The sequence below is a fragment of the Manacus vitellinus genome, unplaced genomic scaffold (genome assembly GCF_001715985.3).
Source record: "Manacus vitellinus isolate BGI_N305 unplaced genomic scaffold, ASM171598v3 scaffold_18_pilon, whole genome shotgun sequence".
In the NCBI taxonomy this organism is placed as follows: domain Eukaryota; kingdom Metazoa; phylum Chordata; class Aves; order Passeriformes; family Pipridae; genus Manacus; species Manacus vitellinus.
Window position 1 is genome coordinate 6,615,615 of NW_021939324.1, and position 18,748 is coordinate 6,634,362.

The 18,748-nt window shown below is 36.9% G+C and overlaps 1 protein-coding gene across 1 annotated transcript in view; it reads right to left on the bottom strand.

The window, feature by feature from the left end:
- Positions 1-18,748, bottom strand: part of JAK2 (Janus kinase 2) — an 83,783-nt gene that overhangs the window by 42,284 nt on the left and 22,751 nt on the right. Inside the window, exons 3-6 of the mRNA XM_018070352.2 lie at positions 5,476-5,617; positions 4,306-4,412; positions 1,479-1,538; positions 961-1,211 (exon numbers count right to left, since the gene is read on the bottom strand). Of these exons, the coding sequence (XP_017925841.2) occupies positions 961-1,180 (220 nt within the window). The 5' untranslated portion in view covers positions 1,181-1,211; positions 1,479-1,538; positions 4,306-4,412; positions 5,476-5,617. The remainder of the gene's footprint in view (positions 1-960; positions 1,212-1,478; positions 1,539-4,305; positions 4,413-5,475; positions 5,618-18,748) is intronic.

The following is an 18,748-nucleotide window of genomic DNA, read 5'->3' on the forward strand; positions in this document are numbered from 1 at the left end:
AGTCTTTGATTCTCTAGAACAATTTCTCCTTCATATTTCATATCTACCAACATTTGGTTCCTCTAATACCACTTTGTCCCTCAGGCTGAGAGCAATGACTTTTATTTTTTTTGGTGTGACATTTATTTTTTACACAGCAATTAACATACCAGCTAACATACAAGAACTGAACCACGACTGACTAGTCAATTTAAAATTAATTTCAAGACACTTCATTTATTCTTGTGTTTCTACTTGGAAAAAATTCAGTTTCATGTTCAGGCAGTTTTCTGTAAAAAAAATATAAACTACAAAAGTTTCACACATTAAATTTTTCAAAAAATTGATTTTTAAATAAAATGTTTTTAAAAAGGCTGAGCTCTTGCATGCATGCATCAAACTGGCATTCAATTACAGAATAACATTTTGACAGACTAATATTTATATTAGCCAATATATGCCAAATACAACAGGTGTTAAAATACACTACCCTGCTATTTACAGACTTCATTTCCTAAATGATTACGAAAATCATTAATCACAAACACAAGAAGTCATATTATATCTAACAGAACAGTAACCATCTGCAAAGTAATCAAGCACGTATAATACACAACACATGCATTACTTCCAGGACCAATCTCTTTTGCAGGGGTGCATCAGAAAGTAATTTCCAGGCTCCTGCAGTGATTTAACTATCCGAGCTATATCTCAGCCCAATGAAAGAAGACTTCCAGGCAAAGGATAGGGATAAATACCCTCAAATTATTTGATAAAGGATAGCAGTCACCTAATTCAGTTTCACAACTGTTCTAATGGAAACAGTTTTACAGCCTGGTGCTAATTACTTCTGAAAGAACAGCGAAATTAGCCTTTTGATTCAAAAGCCACTATTTTCATGAGCTCTGGATAGTTAAAAACTTTCTTCTATGAAGCTGAGTTTCACCAATTCATTAAGTAAACTGGTATGTATATACTTACCACAGGCTTTACAGGCAACAGCGCAAAGCTCTTCTGCAACATATTCTCCAGCTGGAAATTGAAGGTAATCTTCTCCTGTCTTCCCAGGAGAATGATAAAGGTACACTTGAAGTAATGGTTCTGTCTGCCTGGGTGCACTGGTATTTCCATGGATGTCACCATTCTGGTGGACAGAAGCAGTTGCTGTGCTTTCCATATTTGTCATTGTAAGACAAGCCATAGTTCGTTTTGGTTCTGTTCAGAGCATTTGCCTACAAGAAATGTAAGAAGTACTTCTTGACTAACTTTACTTGGTTTTGTTCGTAATACTCCTATTTAATGACAGTACTGTTCTGATACAGGAAAAACATTAACTCCTGTTAATGAGATCTGAGAATTAACACCTGAGAATGACTTAGGTCATTTACTAAAAGCTAAGTTTCTCTTTGATTTACTATATAGCCCTAGATGAAGAGTAACAGACATTATTACAGGAGAAAACAAAATATTAATTGGGAGTCCAACTAGAGAATTATTACCTATCACTGGATTTTAGACAGTGTGTGCTCATCTGTCCAATTAAAACATGCTAGTTAAACCTGAAAGGCAAAAGAAGCCCTTTAATCACATCTGTACAGCTCATTATACTCCCAGTTTAAACACAACTATTGTACCGAGAACTTAGAAGATATAACAGCTAGCTGACTCTGATGAAGAGAAGGGTAGCCATAGCACCCTTCATGTGAGTTTTACTCTTAAGCCGACACTTAAAAGAAAACATGTTGAGATGAGAATCTAAGTAAGCAGACTTGGTTTGTACCTATGGGGGGGACTTCTAAGACCACCTCCTTTCAGAATAATCATTTAAGTCTATTCTTAAGGAACTCAAGCTAACAATCCTCTCGGTTAAATGTAATTAAAGAGAAGAAGACACTAATAATTCAATATATAACCAGGAGTATATTTGATAATGAAAAGTTTAAAAAAGAGATTGGACACCATATTCTAAAAGCCAGTTAAAGAATGTCTTTGCTTTTCTGTGACTCCATCACAATTTCATCAGTATAGACCACGCTTATCATAAAAACTTTGATCACAGTCTATAATAAGGTTTGCTTTTATTAAAACTGATTCCAAGTAACTACGACTTGGAATTCTGCATTTCATATTTTGAAAATGCAGAATAGGTCTAAACAAGACATCAGTCATAAAGACTTGATTTTTTAGACTTTTAGAATCATAAAATGGTTTGGGCCACAATAAGGTCTCCCTGAGGCCTTCTCTTTGGGCTGAATAACCTCAACTCTCTCAGCCTTTCCTCACGGAAGGGTCAGCCCCCTGATCATTTTTGTGGCCTTCTCTGGACTCGCTCCACTCTGGTCCGTGTCATTCCTATGCTATGACCGCCAAAACTGAAAGCAGGACTGCAAGTGCAGACTCACAAGAGCAGAGCATAGGAGAGGAGGAGAATCGCATCCCTTGACCTGATGGCCATGGTTTCTTTTTAGGCTGCAAGTGCACACTGCCAGCTCACGTCTCACTTTTCATCTATCAGGATCCCCAAGTCCTTATCCACAGGGCTGCTCTCAATCCATTCATTCCCCAGCCCATATTGATACTGGAGATTGCCCCAACCCAGGTGCAGGACCAGGTGCTCTTTGCCTTGTTAGACTTCATGAGGTTCCCACAGGCCCACTTCTCAAGCCTGTCAATGTTCCTCTGGATGGTACCTTCCCTCAAGCCCATCAGCTGCAATAGTCAGCTTGATGTGTTTCCCAAACTTGCTAAGGGTGCATATGTCACTGACAAAGATATTGAACAGTTAATAAAGATATTGAACTTGAAAATGCTACTATTTAACTCAAAAATATATTTATTGTTTTACATAGGTAGATGGGAGTGACATTCTTAAAATGCAACTTTCAACAGCTTTTGTTTATATTGAATTGTGTTGCTCTATCATAAAAGAGCTGTTTGGAACATGGTGATTTTTTTTTTTTAATTATTTGCTGCTCCTAACTACAATTACGTAGAAAAGGATGAGTGTATGACTATACATTTATGTGGGCTAAAGATGACGTGTGCTACAGAAATCAACAGTTATAACAGCAGGGAAAAAAAGGCTAAATACCTTAAAAAAGAAAAACATTAACTTCATGAGTTATGTGATAGAACACATACAGAAGATAAAGCCATTTTACCGTGATGGTAATTCTGGGGAAAAGAAAAAAAGACACCTCACCAAAAGAAAAATGCAGAATTTTACTTCCCAAACTAAGCAACAAAAAGAGACAGTGTATCATAAACATATAAATCTTAAAGTCTAGATGCAAATGCCATTCACTACATTCCTTAGGCCCTGATCTAGGGGAGATATGGATTCCCTATGCCGCATTTATAGAGTCAGCCACCCTTAAATGAGAAGATTTGTGCTTTTAGCTCCAAAGGTAGCAAAGGTAACAAGGAAGTATTCAATTAAGGAAAAAAAATGTATCTCCCTTGACTCATCATATAATTCTTGGTTTTTAGAAGAAAAAAACCATCACATCTCTAAAAGCATAATATTTAAAAGACTTCTCACTACTTCTGTCAAGAATATGAAAGATGTAATGATTGTGATCTACCACTTGCTTTTACAAAATATTCACAGCTTTTATCTCCAGAGGAATTCTTCTTTAATTACTACAGAAGTTTCCCTCAAATATTCCAATATTAACCTTCTGATGATATGAACCTTCACCTGGACTGACAGATGCCTTCATCTTAGTTCGTTGGTATTATGTCTAACCAACACTGAATGGAAATATTGTTGGTACACCTAACTAAAAATGTGACCAATTTCAAAAGTGAACTAAACAGACATGCTTGTGCCTCGCTCTTCTTCATAAAGTTTGCGTATTTACAAACACACGTTTCCTTTCAAAAAAACTTATCATTCCCTCTTGGTTTCTACATTAAAAAACTCAATAAACCACAAAGGGAACCTTGCTTAATCACACCTAAGAATGAGAAATATCAATAAAATGTGGTAAAAAATGCAAAGTAAAAACTGTAACAGAGTATTCCACTCAGGTTTTTTTGTTGCACTAATTTCAAAGGCTCTATGTAACTACGTGAAAAAATCTCAAGAGATACTATTTGTACAATTGCATCACCACTTCAAATTAAATAATTTTCAAGTTTCAAATTTGTCTTTTATGTCCAAGTGCAGACAAAAGAGGTAAAAGCAAGAAATATTCTTACATCAGTTTATTTGCTGAAAAACAGAAAACACATTTTCATGGCCTCTATCTTATACATATAACAATCAGTTTCATGGACAGGGCCTTATATGCAAAGTAACTGAAACACATGGTCACTACTCACCAATGGTGTGAAAAACAAAAGAAAACTGCTTTCACGTGTATTTCTTAGCAAACAAGTCTCCAGTTGAACACAGTTAGTCTTCCCTGCTTTGCTCCATCCAGAGATCCCTGTATTAGCACAACAGAAGCATTAAACATGGCAAAAAAAATAACTGCTGTTGATCCAGAATATTTAAAATATGACCTAGTCTTCTGACTATTGTAAAAGTTGAGCAACTTGAGACTAAACATACTGGGAGACACTAATGTACCTTGCAGAATACCTTTGAGTATTACTTTCTAGGGTATACAGATTTGTTATCATACTGTAATTCAAAAGAATTTCTGTGTTTGGGTAAAGAATGTAAATGTAAATAATCCTCACAGCTGAATAAAAAGGATTTAATATATCCAGAATGGGTCTTTTGTAGATAAGTTACTCAGCACCACAAAAGCATCTGTTTGCCAAAAAGTACCAAGTCCACACACATCTTAAAGTGGATGTTTGACATAATCAAGAAGTGAAAAAGAAAAACGGCCTATCCAATCATCCATATAACAAGAATGGGTAACAGAATCAGGGATATTAAGATCTTGTTTGGGAGATCAAAGCTACTAAGTATAAAAGATCTGATTCTGGCACTGATGAACAGATGATTTGAACCAACAGGATTATTTTAATATTCCTAATCTGGATAATATTTCAAGCCACAGCTTTTACAGGATAAGATTAATCATTCCCCATATTGCTCTAACCACAATCACCAGCATCTACAATGTAAGCTGTTTACATACACTCTGTTGCTGTCTGTACCTCCAATGCACCTGACAATAATTTTTACCAGGTACCCTCGGCTGCACTAATTCATACGGTTCTTTGTAAACTGACCAGCAAGAAATTAATTAAGGAGACTGAAAACAATGACTTATGGAAGAAATTTCACTAAAATGTGGAGGACATACAAAAGTCTCGCAATTTAATAATATGCAGAATTCACTGCCCCATTCAGAATATGTTTTCAATTTAGGGGGGTTTTTTTGTTGTTTTAATTTTTCGTGTTTGTTTGGGGCTTTTTTTTGAGGCAGTAGAGGGGTGTTTTAGGGAAACCTTCAGGGCTAGGATCATTAGCCTTCAGAGGTTCAAAGATGAGTGTGTTCTCTCACTATTGATAAATTTCCAACAGTTAATTACCTTTTTATCACTAGAGAAATCTCTGTATTATACATGGGAGTGATGAAGCCCTTTAAATAAGCATGTCACAAGTCACTCGCTGCTGGAATCCACAGAAAGTCAGACAAAGCAGGCACATAAGCAGTGGTGGGACATAATGTATCTGTAATAAAAACAGAATATTAAAAAAAAGGTTAATGGCTGTAAGCAATATGTAATGCATCATTACTGAAGAATTCAAATCTGTGTTTAGATACAGATAATGATCCACTCCTATTTTATTTGCCGAGATTCCTGTCTGACAAGAACTTTTTAAATTCAGGCTTTTTTAAATACACAGTAAAAAAAAAATAAATCTAAAAATATATTTTTGATACTGATACTGCTTCTCAGTTCTAGCAAGAAAGTGCTGTGTAAATCAGAAACTTGACCATATATGTATTTACCAACTTTTTTTGCTCTAACCATGTTTTTCTTTTCTGTGAATACAGCATCAGTTTAAGAAACTGTATACGGCATTACACGAAGAAAATAGAAACGAAAAAGGAAAAGTAATCACAAAAACAGATATGGTATGTTCACTTCACGTAGTAGCACTCCCTTTAACCAGAACAATTAATTCTGTTTGAAAACTGACAACAAGCACTCATTTAAATTCATATGGAAGTTAAGACCAACTGTCTTGTTGCAGGAAGGACAAGGGCACACCCACCCTTGCTCTCTTTGCACAACATTTCTGTGGTTGCAGGAAACTCCATTTGAAAGCACTTAAGTACAACAGCAGCTTCCTGCAGCAATGAAAAAAGAAAGATTCCCTTTGTAACCCTCCCACACAAGAAAGGGCCTGACAGAGAGGCAAAAATTCATTTTAAAACTGAATAAAGGGGGAAAAATACAATGGAAGTTCAAAGGAGGCAGAATTCAGAATGGGAGCACTCTGCAAGTTTTGTTTGATGACTCTTCAGACAGGTATTTCCCTGAACTGAAGACATACAGCTTCCTCAGTGTTGTGTCTACTGAGTCTGTCACAAATATCACACACTCTCCCCGTCCCCCCCCAAAAAAGAACCCATTTCAATGAGCAGTAAATTCAGCTTCTTTCCCCACAGAAGTCAGAGTGAATGGCAATGATTAGTGTTTCTGCCCTTGCAATACTAGCTTTAGAGATAAGAAGTTTTGCCTTTCTTGGACGGCTGTATATTTCATATGCACCTCCAGGTGCTTCAGATCATACCAGGATCTGATCCAAAGTCCTATACAGTCAATGCAAGTTTTCCAGACCTCTGCTGAAGTGCCAGAGGGAGAGAGGGAGGGTTGTTTGAGGCAGAGTCGCCTATCACTGACCTACTGAGCACACATTCCACACACACTGATCTGAGCACCAGCTTCAAATGAAGGAGAGACCCACCACCTGTTCATGCAGGTTTCAGATCAAGAGGCACTGTGGGAGTTCTAAATTATTTTCTATTTTAAAAGTACTGTTTGATGCTCAGAACTGCCTTGCATTCATAATTCCCAGTCAGGCTTTTTACTTCGAGAAAAACTGCATGAATATTTACCTGTGTTAAACTACGTAGTTTTCCACAAGCCCAGTAGAATAAGGGTTGCAACACTTTGAATAAGCTCAGTGACACTACAGTTTGCATTTCAAATGCAAAATATTGATAAAGCAGCCTAATATCAAGTCTATTCTTCATATGACAAACAAAAATGATTGCTGGCTTATGAAAGAGCAGTTTATATCTCTGGATAAGAAGCATGGAAACTCAGAGATGAAAACCAAGCTGAACAGGTTCAGGGTGGTCATAGTAACGTATTTCTCTCTTTCTCTCCTTTTTTTTTTTTCAAGAGAGAATCAACTTTTTCTTCAGCACACATGTAATGAAATACTCATTTACAGGATCTGCATCAAGGCCTTATAAAACTATTCGGTTCACATACTTCCAGGCTGAATAAGTCTTATCTGACACAACTTATTCTTTCAGCAGCAGAGTTGCTGTACCAATCTCACAGAGCACCATCTTGCCAATGACCTCTTTCCCTCTGATTTATTCAAGTCTACACCAGCTTACATTTCTGGCAGCTGCAAGGATTTAAATGCCAATTTAAAAACTAACTTAAGACTCTAATGAAACTCCGTCAAAATACATTAGTCCATCATCTCCAAGTTAACACTCTCTGCAAAGAACACAATACAGAATTTGTTATGCAGATGAGATTCTACAATCTGAAACAGTCACTTTTCAGCAAGCCACCAGAACTGCTATAAACACAATTAGTGTTTGTGCCTATGTCACCAACTACTCTGTTTACTAGAGAGAGAAGAAAGATTAAAAAGCATTTTCCATTGACAAGTAAGGTCTTGAAGACATAGGCTGTCTCCCAACAACTCAATATGTTTATTGCCAGTAAACTGAAAATGACAGCCATGTGCACACTTTCCATCTGCTTATACACACATCTTTCTCTCAAGGAATTTGAATGAACATTGCAAACATCAATCATGAAAGCCTTCCCAAGTAATGCTGGGTAGGTGTTTAAGATTGTAGCAAAGTATCACCGAAAGTGCTAACAGGTCTTACATCAGTCAGTAGCGGTAGAACATCACTAGGTTCCAAAGAGTAAGTGTTATGCTATAAGACCACCAAAATAAAGTTTTTACCTCTAGACCCAAACTTAGACTAAGAAAAAAAGTCAGTCATTTTCCCACTTACAGTTGTTTTGGCTAGTGCATTTGTTTTATATTTAATATGTATACTTAATATTTAATTATAGTCTTCACAGTTCGGTTTGAATACACAAACAAACTTTGTTTTGTTAACTGTACTGAATTCAGCTTAATAGCTTCAGATCATGAAATATGTGTTAATTAGTGGTGCCTAAGTCTTCCTTAATTGATCTTTTGATTTCTTCAAGAAAGACATAAAATAGGAATTGCCAATGCTCCTGTGTGCACAGAGCAAATTAGTTCAAAGTAAAAAGGAAGATTCCTTGCCACTAGTCTCATTCTGTCTCATTCTGCCTCATTCTGTGGCTTTTGTTTAAAAAAAACTAGCAAACCACTGTCCTATATTGAACAACTAAAGCACTTGTTTCTATGTAAAAATGACAACCAGTGCATTTCCAAAAAAATCAGGAGACAATAAAAAAAGGTTAAACAAAAAAATAACATTTCAACGCGGAAAAAATATTCTGACACCACTAAAACAGAAAAAAGTATTTTTTCTATTGAAAGACATTTTTATTAAAAATACCAGGTAGATAAAAACCCTCCAATGACTTCTAGAGAATACTTAAGACAGTTACAGCTATACTCACAAGTTAAAACAAATATTTAAAGTCTAAACAAAACAAAAAAGTACAACAGCAACAGCAGTGAAGTCTGTCAAATTACTTGACTTTCTTAAACATTGCAAGATTGAAACAGTGGGGAAGTAATGCTGGAAAACACTTTTGAAGGAAGAAATTCTTTTCCAAATGCAATTCGCATAATTGAAGAGCGATTTGTCAAAACATGAACCAACACTTGTTGCTACAATTCTGCAGGGCCAAAGAATAGCATCAACAGTTGCAAAACAGATGCCAGTTTATCAGCGTGGCCCAGCAGACACCAGCTGTATCACAAATATTTCAAAACTGTTACTCTTCTCTCAGCCTTCTGTCCTTTCTCCTGTGGCAGGCAGGGATTTCTCAGTTAAATGTCAGTTCTCAACAGCTTAACTATGGAAGAACGAGAACAGCCAAGACCCACTACTTGCTGTAGTGTGGTACCTCTGAAGGATGTCAGACCTTTGACAAAGTTTTTAATCCTCTCCAACTACAGATGTGCTCTGGAGTTCTGAGCCTATAAAAAAGGTACCTTCTAGGCAAATAACAATGCAATAGTTTCATCAATCAGAGTTATATACTGGCATAAAATACAAGGTTCTCTTCCTTCACAGAAGGCAAAGGATTTCTCTCAGCAAACATTTCTGTGAGGAAAACCAGTCATAACTCTTTCCAGCTGCCATTGGCTATTCAGATAAATGGCCCAGCTTGCATTTGTTCAGGAAGCTTTTTCAAAGACCTGGATTTTAAAAATTTTAACTCTTTTGGATTTTCCTCCTTAATTGTCTCTCTTTTCTTGCACTCTTATCTCACTTCCCCAGTCTGGCAACTTCCCGCCTCAGAGCTTCGTAAAACTACTGCAGTAACTGTCAAATGTGTTTACACTGTGCAGACACTCAAGAGGACTGAAGAGCTAGAATTTTACTGTAAAACAGCAGCAGAAGATTATGGGGCAGGGTGAAAGGGCAGTAACCCCAGGAAGTCTCCTGCAGGCAAGTAGGAGGTACACAAAAGGAGGAAGGGACAATATAAAGACAAGAAGTATTAAAAAAATGTTTAAAAACCTCCTTTCTCCTTCATGGTTTAAGTGACTTTCATTTTATGGCTTTTCTCTTCCAACACAGATTGAATATAGCAACATAAAAAAAAACCAAACACCAAACAAAAACCTTAAACAAAAGAAGTGGGGAATGAATGAAGTATAGAAAGATCCTGATTACTAGCCAAGTATTAGAACGGCTTAAGAAAAAACTGTTACTCAAACCTCAAAGACAGATCAAGAAAATTTGCAGTCACTATGTGAAAAATAATTGCACAGAACAGTATCACTGTGCCTCTTTATTCTATTGTTCTAGATGAAAAGGCACGTCCAGTTTCCACCATGGCTGAAACTGCCACTCTTTGCTAAACTTCTAAATATCTACCTTTAGAGACTAAAAGTACACTTTTACACTTTGTGATACAGGGTAAAGTATCATGGGTAAAGTATCATGGAGAATATAATCACAATCCCAACCAGCTCTTCTGTCTACAAAAAGAGAAAATAAAAAAAGATCTACTATGTTCTTCACAGTATTGTATTTGTATAATGTACTGTTTCCACTTTTGTGGGTTCTTTGGTTTCTTTCCTCTCCAAGTTTTCACCACCTGACAGAAGCAAAGGGTAAAGTAGTCTTGGACAAGAAAATTGCATAATATGCTGCATGATAAAACACACGTGATCTTGTTTCCTGTAACATTTGTTCTGTGAAAAATATGGGGAAGAGCAAGTCTAGTAAATCTGAGACAGAGCCATTAAAAAATGGGAAAACATCTGGATGAAGGAAGTCTTCTATCCTGGCTTTTACACTATCTGAGGAGAATCAGAAAACGTGCTTCAACAAATTAGCTCTTTGCAGAAATAACTGTTAGCATGTAAACAGGATAACATTTAAGTCAGAGTGAATCAGCAAACTCTTCTGAACAGCTAAGAGCAGTAGATGTCAGTATCTCCTCTGGACTCTCCAGAAATACTTTCTTCATCCTTCAGCCTACTCTGCTTTTTCAAGGTAGCTTCAGTTTAGAAACTGTATAATCGAAAGGTCAGATCTGATGTATATTTTATGTACAAATTCCCTCCTTATGGTGCAGGGTTTTCTAGGGGATTTTGGTGTCATTGCCCTCCTTCCTGCTTGCCTTTGGAAAAGTGCTTAAAGTTTTGTAGAGGAAACCTAGCTCTTTACAATCACAGATCAGTTACAGGAACCTGGAACACTAATATTATTTAAAAGTGCTTAACTTTGAATTACCTTTGTTTGTAGAAAATGTAATTCTATACAATGTAATCTCTATAAAATGTCTTACATATTTATCTAAGTTTTCTTTGGTAGAAGAAGCTTTTGTAGAAGAAGCTAAAAAATTGTGTGAGATTAGAGCCTGAAGCTCTAATCCAGCTAATAAAAAAACTACCTTAAAAAACACCACCACCTCACCATCCCCCCAAAAAAGAACAAAACCCAACCAAACAAAAAGCCAAAAAGAAAAACAAAAGCACAACACCTGCCCCCCTGCTCTACAACTTACACCTTCTACAGACTCAAAAAGGCTATGAATAGGTATTGTGCACAAACTAAATCACATTTATAAATCCTTATAGAGTCAGGGCATGGTCACATAATGCAATACAACAAAACACAAAAAAGACCCTCTGAGACATAAAAGCAACAATCTTGTGAGACACTGTCACAGAAACATTTGAAATCAAGTGATTTCAGTAAACAAAGGTTTAATTAAATAGTAATACTCTAAAAACCAAGACTATATAAATGCATTCACAAGCCTACAAAATAATGATTTAGAGTTCAATTAGAATATATATAAATATTGTGGTTTCTTGTTATTCTTCGGCAGAGAGGTTGAAGCATTTTTACAAAAGGAACGCATGCCTTTTCTAAACCCTATGTTAATGCTTCATATTGTTGAATAATTTACAACACCAGTGTTGATGTTTTATCTGTATAATTCAGGAAAATGTACTTGCTTGATAGTTTACTTAGTTTCCTTAATCATCAATGGCCTGAGAGTTCTCCACTTGTTTCCTATCTGCAATACCAGCTAGCTTTTGCAGAGATACTGCACTACATGCTTTGCCAAGATCATGTTATCTCTATAAACACAGACAGTCAGAAAAAAAATGGAGGCCAGAAAACTCAGGGCTCTGAAAGTAAACAAAGGTTCATCAAAAAATATACCACTAGCAGAGATTCTGCAAAACTCCAATAAAAGCGACAAGGAGAAACTTTTAGTTAAGACAAACATATCTCCACAATGTAACATTTAAAACAGTCTGTGTTCTCTTGTACATTTTAAAAAACCAAGAGACCTGTGCTTCCCTCCCACACTGGAAAAAAGTCAAATTATCATTGTGTGTATTTACAGAACTCTGTTTTGAGTATGATTAAGCATTCAATTGTACACTTTACTTCTAAAGCGAAAGAAAGTATTCCAAAGTAGGATAAACTCAGAGCTCCCTATATTCATATTGCTTTTTACCCCAAGTTCTGAGATAAGAATGACACAAAGCTTTTTCGTGATTCTTGATACTATATCCTGAAACACCATAAGAAAATCGCAGAAGGCAAGAGTATGAAAATTGTGCTCCAATAAACTAAAAAGCTCAAGCGGACTCTCTGATATAGATTCAAGAAATAAAAATCATAATGGAAAATTAATTATTTAAATAGGGTATACAATAGCTTCAGAATAAATAGCTATTAATATATAACATTTTTTTTCTCTCTCTCTCAGAAACAAGAATATCATATTACTGAAACAAACAGTCAAAGAAGTAGATTCTGTATTTCCTGACTTTAAAACATGAAGAACACATGCACAGTTGCAAAATACGCTTTAGATAAACCTGTGTTACTGAAGTTGGTGGAGGAAGAAAACCAAAATGTAACTAACTGGTCTATGATATATAGAAGATCAGATAAGAAGATACAGTGTTCTTTTCTGGATTTCAAAATGTACTGCTACAGACTGTGCTATTATCAGTTTCTTTATGAAAAGGCAATATAAAATAAAGATTAAACATTTATAACATAACAGTATTTAACAGCTGTTTATAAAAAAGTTACATTACAAAATTTCCACTAGACAATTATTTCATTCTTCTTAAAAGTCTCTCTGATGACAGAAAACTAGAAGAAAACCTTAAAACACTCAAGTTTCTTAGTACATAAATCAAATTCCAACACAAGTTTTGCCTCTGAGCCCTGAAGACTAGGGCTTTCACCCACTTTTCAATGTCTTTCTTGTAGTGGGAACTCACTCAGAAGTTCTGCAGATGTATCCAGTCAGTAATGCGAAACAAGACACATCAGTTCTCCCTTCAAGACCCCACACCAACTCTGTAATCACGATGTTTCAATCTTGCCTAAAAGTGGTATAGGAATTTGAATCTACCTAAGGTGATCTGTTCAAAATGTAGGATACTATTCTCTAAATAACAGAACAAGAAGGGCTTTTTCTAGATCAATCTCAGACTTACCAGTCACTTCAGTTTTCTACAGAATTTTTCAGCATATTATGCATACTTATTTGCAGCTTCACTTCAGCTCTGACAAAATAAGAATTTCAGATCTGTCTGCCGGGTTTGGAACAAGCTGTTGCAAAGAAACATGGACCTCATGAACCACTTCCCAAGGCAAATCAGAATGTGGTTAATGAAAAGATGACAAAAGCAAGCTATGATCATGATGCAATGAAAAACCGAGCTAGCCTCCTCCAAAAAATGCCTGTTAAAGATACTACAGACTCTTTGACATTTTTTATTTCATTGAATGAAATCAATTAGAGAAGCTGGAGCTAAGTCTAGAATACAAGTGCAATACAGTGTATTACAGGCAAGTTTTTCTGTAACTTGCAAAGTATACTGAGTAAGAAGTCACCATCTGAACTAGGTGCTCTAAGAAATAGGTTTTTGTGTATACATTTTTAGGTACTAGCAAATTGCTGAGACCCACTGAAATGAACTTGAAGTTTAAAACTGATCATAGTCTCTCCTCTCTTTATGCAAGCTTTAAGCTCCTAAACAACCACAAATTACTGTAAATACTAGTAGTTCTTGGATTTGTTAAATATATTTTACAATTAGCTAACAAAATACAATTACTAATTTCTGCTTAGGATTTTCAATGTCTGAACAGACCACTTCTGACCAGGCATTTCAGTATCTATAAATGGAGATCCCTCTCCTGCCCATAAGGATTTGCCACATCTACTCACCTACCAGTAAGCAATCTTCTAAACACATTTTTTTTCTTAATTGGTACTTAGTAAAGAGTTTGACCACTAGTACATGCAAGAAACAATCCACCCACACTTTTACCCAAACTAAACATCATGATTCCTGTCTGCCAATTCATCAAATAATAACTGAATTAAGTTTCCTTTTCTTAAAGCAAATAAGGTCATAGAGCAATTACATCCCTCTGACTGGCATACAGACAAAAAGAAAATGAGAAAAACCATCACCAAATAACAGAAAAAGTCAGACCACAGCCTTAATTTTTTAGATTACTGATAGCATTCTTTAGTATTAAATTTGTTTACAAACAAAACCCCACAATGCAGTTTTGCTGCAAAAGACAGAGTATGCTTCTGTCAGTGACAAACTTGGCCTCACTGCCATCGGATCATTTCCACTATTCTAGACAATCTTTACCTATTTGCACAACTCTGCGATGATGCATAGTGATCTTAATATTTTCAGTTCCTGTTGGACTTCAGTACTAGGGTGCTTTACGTAAAACACTGTCACCTTTCCTAAGTACAAACCATTTCCCTAAATTCATGCTGTGAAACACTGGTAGCCTAGATATCAACACAATTCTTTGTTTCGCGAAATATCTAGTAAAGAAAGATCTATCTCACAATTCCTTTCAAGGAAGGTAAATATTTGAAAAACTAAATAAAACGATGAAGGAAATGCTGTTTAACTCTCCAAAGTGCTTAAACAGGCAAAAAAACCCCCAATTTTAAAATTCAACCCTTACTATAACACTCCCCAGTGTCTCAGTTTCATGTTTCAGTTGTAGTATATAGAGAAAACCTCAGGGAGGAGAAAGATAAAGAAACTCTTCTGAACACACAGAGTTCAACACAAAAGTCTGAATAAGAAACAAATCAAATCATACCACGGGAAAAAAAGCATTGAGGGAAAGACATAGATGTCATATAACAACATATTTAACACCTCTTGAAGTAACACAACACAGTGATTCTGCAAAATGTTTAGGATGTCCATTCTCAACTACTCTTTAGCATTCGGTAAAGAGATAATTAGGTAATAAATGTGAGACTCCTATGAACATCTCTACGAAAGGCTGTGGGTACCTATTAGGTGACCAAGATATCCCTCATGCCTGCAACAGAAACCAGACTCTTAGCGACTCTGTGGTACTACGACAGACTAAATGCCATTACTATGTAGGACTTACTGCCCTCTGCTCTATTCCGAGCAGTAAATAAACTCACAGAAACAGTCTCTTGTTACTCTTCCATCCCCATTCAGGGCTGATATGTTCTAAAAGAAGTGAAGTTTATCTCATTTGGCAGATGTTTCCCATCCCCCTGAAAACTCTTCATAGACAATATCACCATTTAACACTTGACCTCATTAACCTACTGGCATAAGCAGCACACGTCATCATGACCACATCTAAGGATAGTGTGTAGGCTGGGACAGATTCTGCCAGTCACTTCGGACAGACAGTCAAAATTGCAAGAAGGCATACAGCAGATTCTTTTTGAGAAAAGAAGTTAAGGTAGTTAGATGACTATCATAATTGACAAAGCATGTCAGAGACTCTCTAAAATCAAAATAACCTAAGAAATGGTAAAGCATCACAGAGTCTTCCCTTGCGCTTCTTTTTACCAGACACAGGCTTTTGTTGACAGAGAGACAGTGTAATGGAAGGATGCATCCTCTGATAAAGGATACCACTCCACCTGATGTGAAAACTTCCTAAAACCAAACTACTCCCCTCTCAGACTATGTCCTGTTAAGCAATGTATGCAGTTGAGTCACACTGAAGATCTGAGACCACTTTATACATTGTACACAGTCTCCACCAGAAAGAAGAAAAAGAGTAGGCAACAAGTGAACTAAGCAAATCACTGAGGAAAAAAAAAAAAGAGAGAGAGAATCAAGAAAAGAAAACAGAATTACATGTATCAGAAACTGACAGTTACAGCAGAACGTGAGATCTTCTATAAAAATGTGAGAATCCGCTACTCTAAAACCTGGATGTTGCTAGAATAGTCCTCAAGTTTGGAATGTATTACTAGGTCAAAAGCACAGAGTAGTATGCCAAGTCTGAGCCCAAACATCTCAAACGACAGCTGTTTTTCCTCTTTCCTCATCCCCATTCCTTCTCCCAACTAAGCTTTTCTAATAAAGAGAAATTCTCCACTCCTCTCTCATCCGCAACTGGGTATAGAACCAGGTTTGAATTTTGGCTGAAACGACCTCAGTAACTTGGCACTTAGTCTACCTTGTTTAAACTTAATTAAAAACTAATTTAAGTTGTTTAAAACTAATTAAAAAGTAGTGGATTTATACGCAGGCATAACCTTAATACACACAGGGTGAAACCAATGATTCTGCATACGCAAATGAAAGAAACTAGCAGGTTGGAACATGCTTGATCTTGGTAGGCACGGGAAAACAGGTAGTAACTAGTGAACATGAGCAAAAGTGTGGATGCCATTTGATTCCTAGAAAAATCTAAAAAGAGAAGGAAATGAAGGCATCCTGCCACAATCAAGTTCTGCCAAAGCATTCTGTATTAACCTTTGGAAACATAACTGAATATAAATGAAAACTCGGGAAGAATTTTAACTACTCCTGAGAAGAAAATGCCTTCTCATGGATTATTTGCAAGGAGGCTGTGAGAGACACCAGACGGATGGGATACTCCATGGCAGGAAAAGAACTGAAATTAAAGCAGGAGCCTCGGTACAAGTAGAAGATGGAGACAGCACACTGAGTTATACCAGGGAAAGAAATCAAGAAAACCAGGAAAAGGATAGATATTTGTCCTGCTTTATCTCCTGTACCTCTAAATTGTCTTGTACAAAAGAGTATACAGGACTCTTCCATTCCCCTCCTATCTCCGTCAAATATGGTCTCTCCTAATGAGGTCCCAAACTCACCCAAGTAAACCAATTCTATGTCACTCCCCATCAAAGACCCTCCTTTCCCAATTCCCTTGGGTTCTGTGAGTCTGCCCAGCATCCCCAGGCTAAAAATCAGACACTGCAGAGCACACAGAAAAGATCACATCCCATACTACAAGGTAACAAACTCATTCACATGGTGTCCAAATCATAGCTACATGTAAGCAGAAATAAGAAGCAGGAATAGCAGCTATTAAAAATATACCAGAGGCGGTTGGGTGGGTCCCATTCCCCTATCCCTCGATCACCCCTTTCCTGTTCTGGAGGCAAGGAGGAATTATTATTTTAATCCTTATCAAATATTTCTTTGGTACTTCACTCACCCTCCAAGCAACATTTACTTATGCCCTTAGTGGGCTGGAAAAAGCTGGTGGAAGAGGATTTGATCACATTACTGAGCCTCAGGGGTCAGTGACTAGGACTTTTAAATCAAGGATTTAGGTCATTACTTCCTCTTTAAACATAGGGAGTAATTGGGAGACACTTCAAAGGCAGACCATGCCTTTGAGCATTACAAATGCCACTAATGCTTTTGAGCATTAAAATTACAAGGGCCACAGTCCAGTTGCTGACATTTTCAGACCTTTTTTCTTATGAAGGTAGAATAAATGAAACCTGCAAAAAACATACCTAAAAGTGACAGAAAATGAGAGGAAGTACGAGAAAATACCCTTATGGGGAAAAAACCAAAGACCCTTTTAGACATTGATTTAGGAGAGGAAAAAAAAAAGATTTTTTTTTTCAAGGAGTCTTTCAGTAGAGCACTTGAACAAGACCAAGTTAAATCACCTCTTGAATCTTCCCACTGTTTGTGCAGTGAGAATAAACCTCAGTAAACCTGACTGCTATTCCTGAATAAATTTTAGCTGCCGTGACATAAGAGGCCAATGGTATCCTGGCTTGTATCAGGACTAGGGCAATAATAGTCTCCTTGTCCTCAGTACTGATGAGGCTGCACCTTGAATCCTGTGTCCAGTTTTGGGTCCTTCACTACAAGAAGGACGCTGAGGTACTGGAGCATGTCCAGAGAAGGACAACAAAACTGGTGAGGGAACTGGGGTTGTTTAGGATGGAGAAAAAAAGGCTGAGGGGGCACCCTATTGCTTTCTACAACTACCTGAGAGGAGGTTGTGACGAGGTGATGGTAGGTCCCTTCTCTCAAGTAATGAGTGACAGGACAAGAGGAAATGGCCTCAGGCTATGCCAAGGGAAGTTCAGTTGGATATTATGAAAAAATTTCTTCACTGAAAGAATGGTTAAGCACTGGAACAGGCAGCCAAAAGAAGTGATGGAGTCACCATTCCTGGAAGTGTTCAAAAATCAAGCAGACGTAGGACTTCTTGCAACGGTTTTCGTGGGCACGGTAGTGTTCAGCTGAAGGTTGGACTTGAGGATCTTCAAGGTTTTTTTACAACCTTTATGATTCTATAACATACTACGGATATTCCCAATGACAGCATAAAGATTGTTTAGAGTCTCAACTACCAACAAAATGTTACCTGTTGCAGAGCCAACTAGCCTCACTGAAAGAAACCAGAACAGTTAATACTTCTAGCAACACAGTCCTCCAGAAGAACAAAGCTGCTCTAATCCCTGTGGTTCCAGCCAGGTACCTTGTGATCTGCCACACTCATGTAGAATGGAGAGATAGCAAAGTAGCTCTGCTATTTCCTTAGCACCTGGAACATACAATGAGTCAAACTACAAATAATTATAAGCATCTGGCTTATATCCCAAGTACATA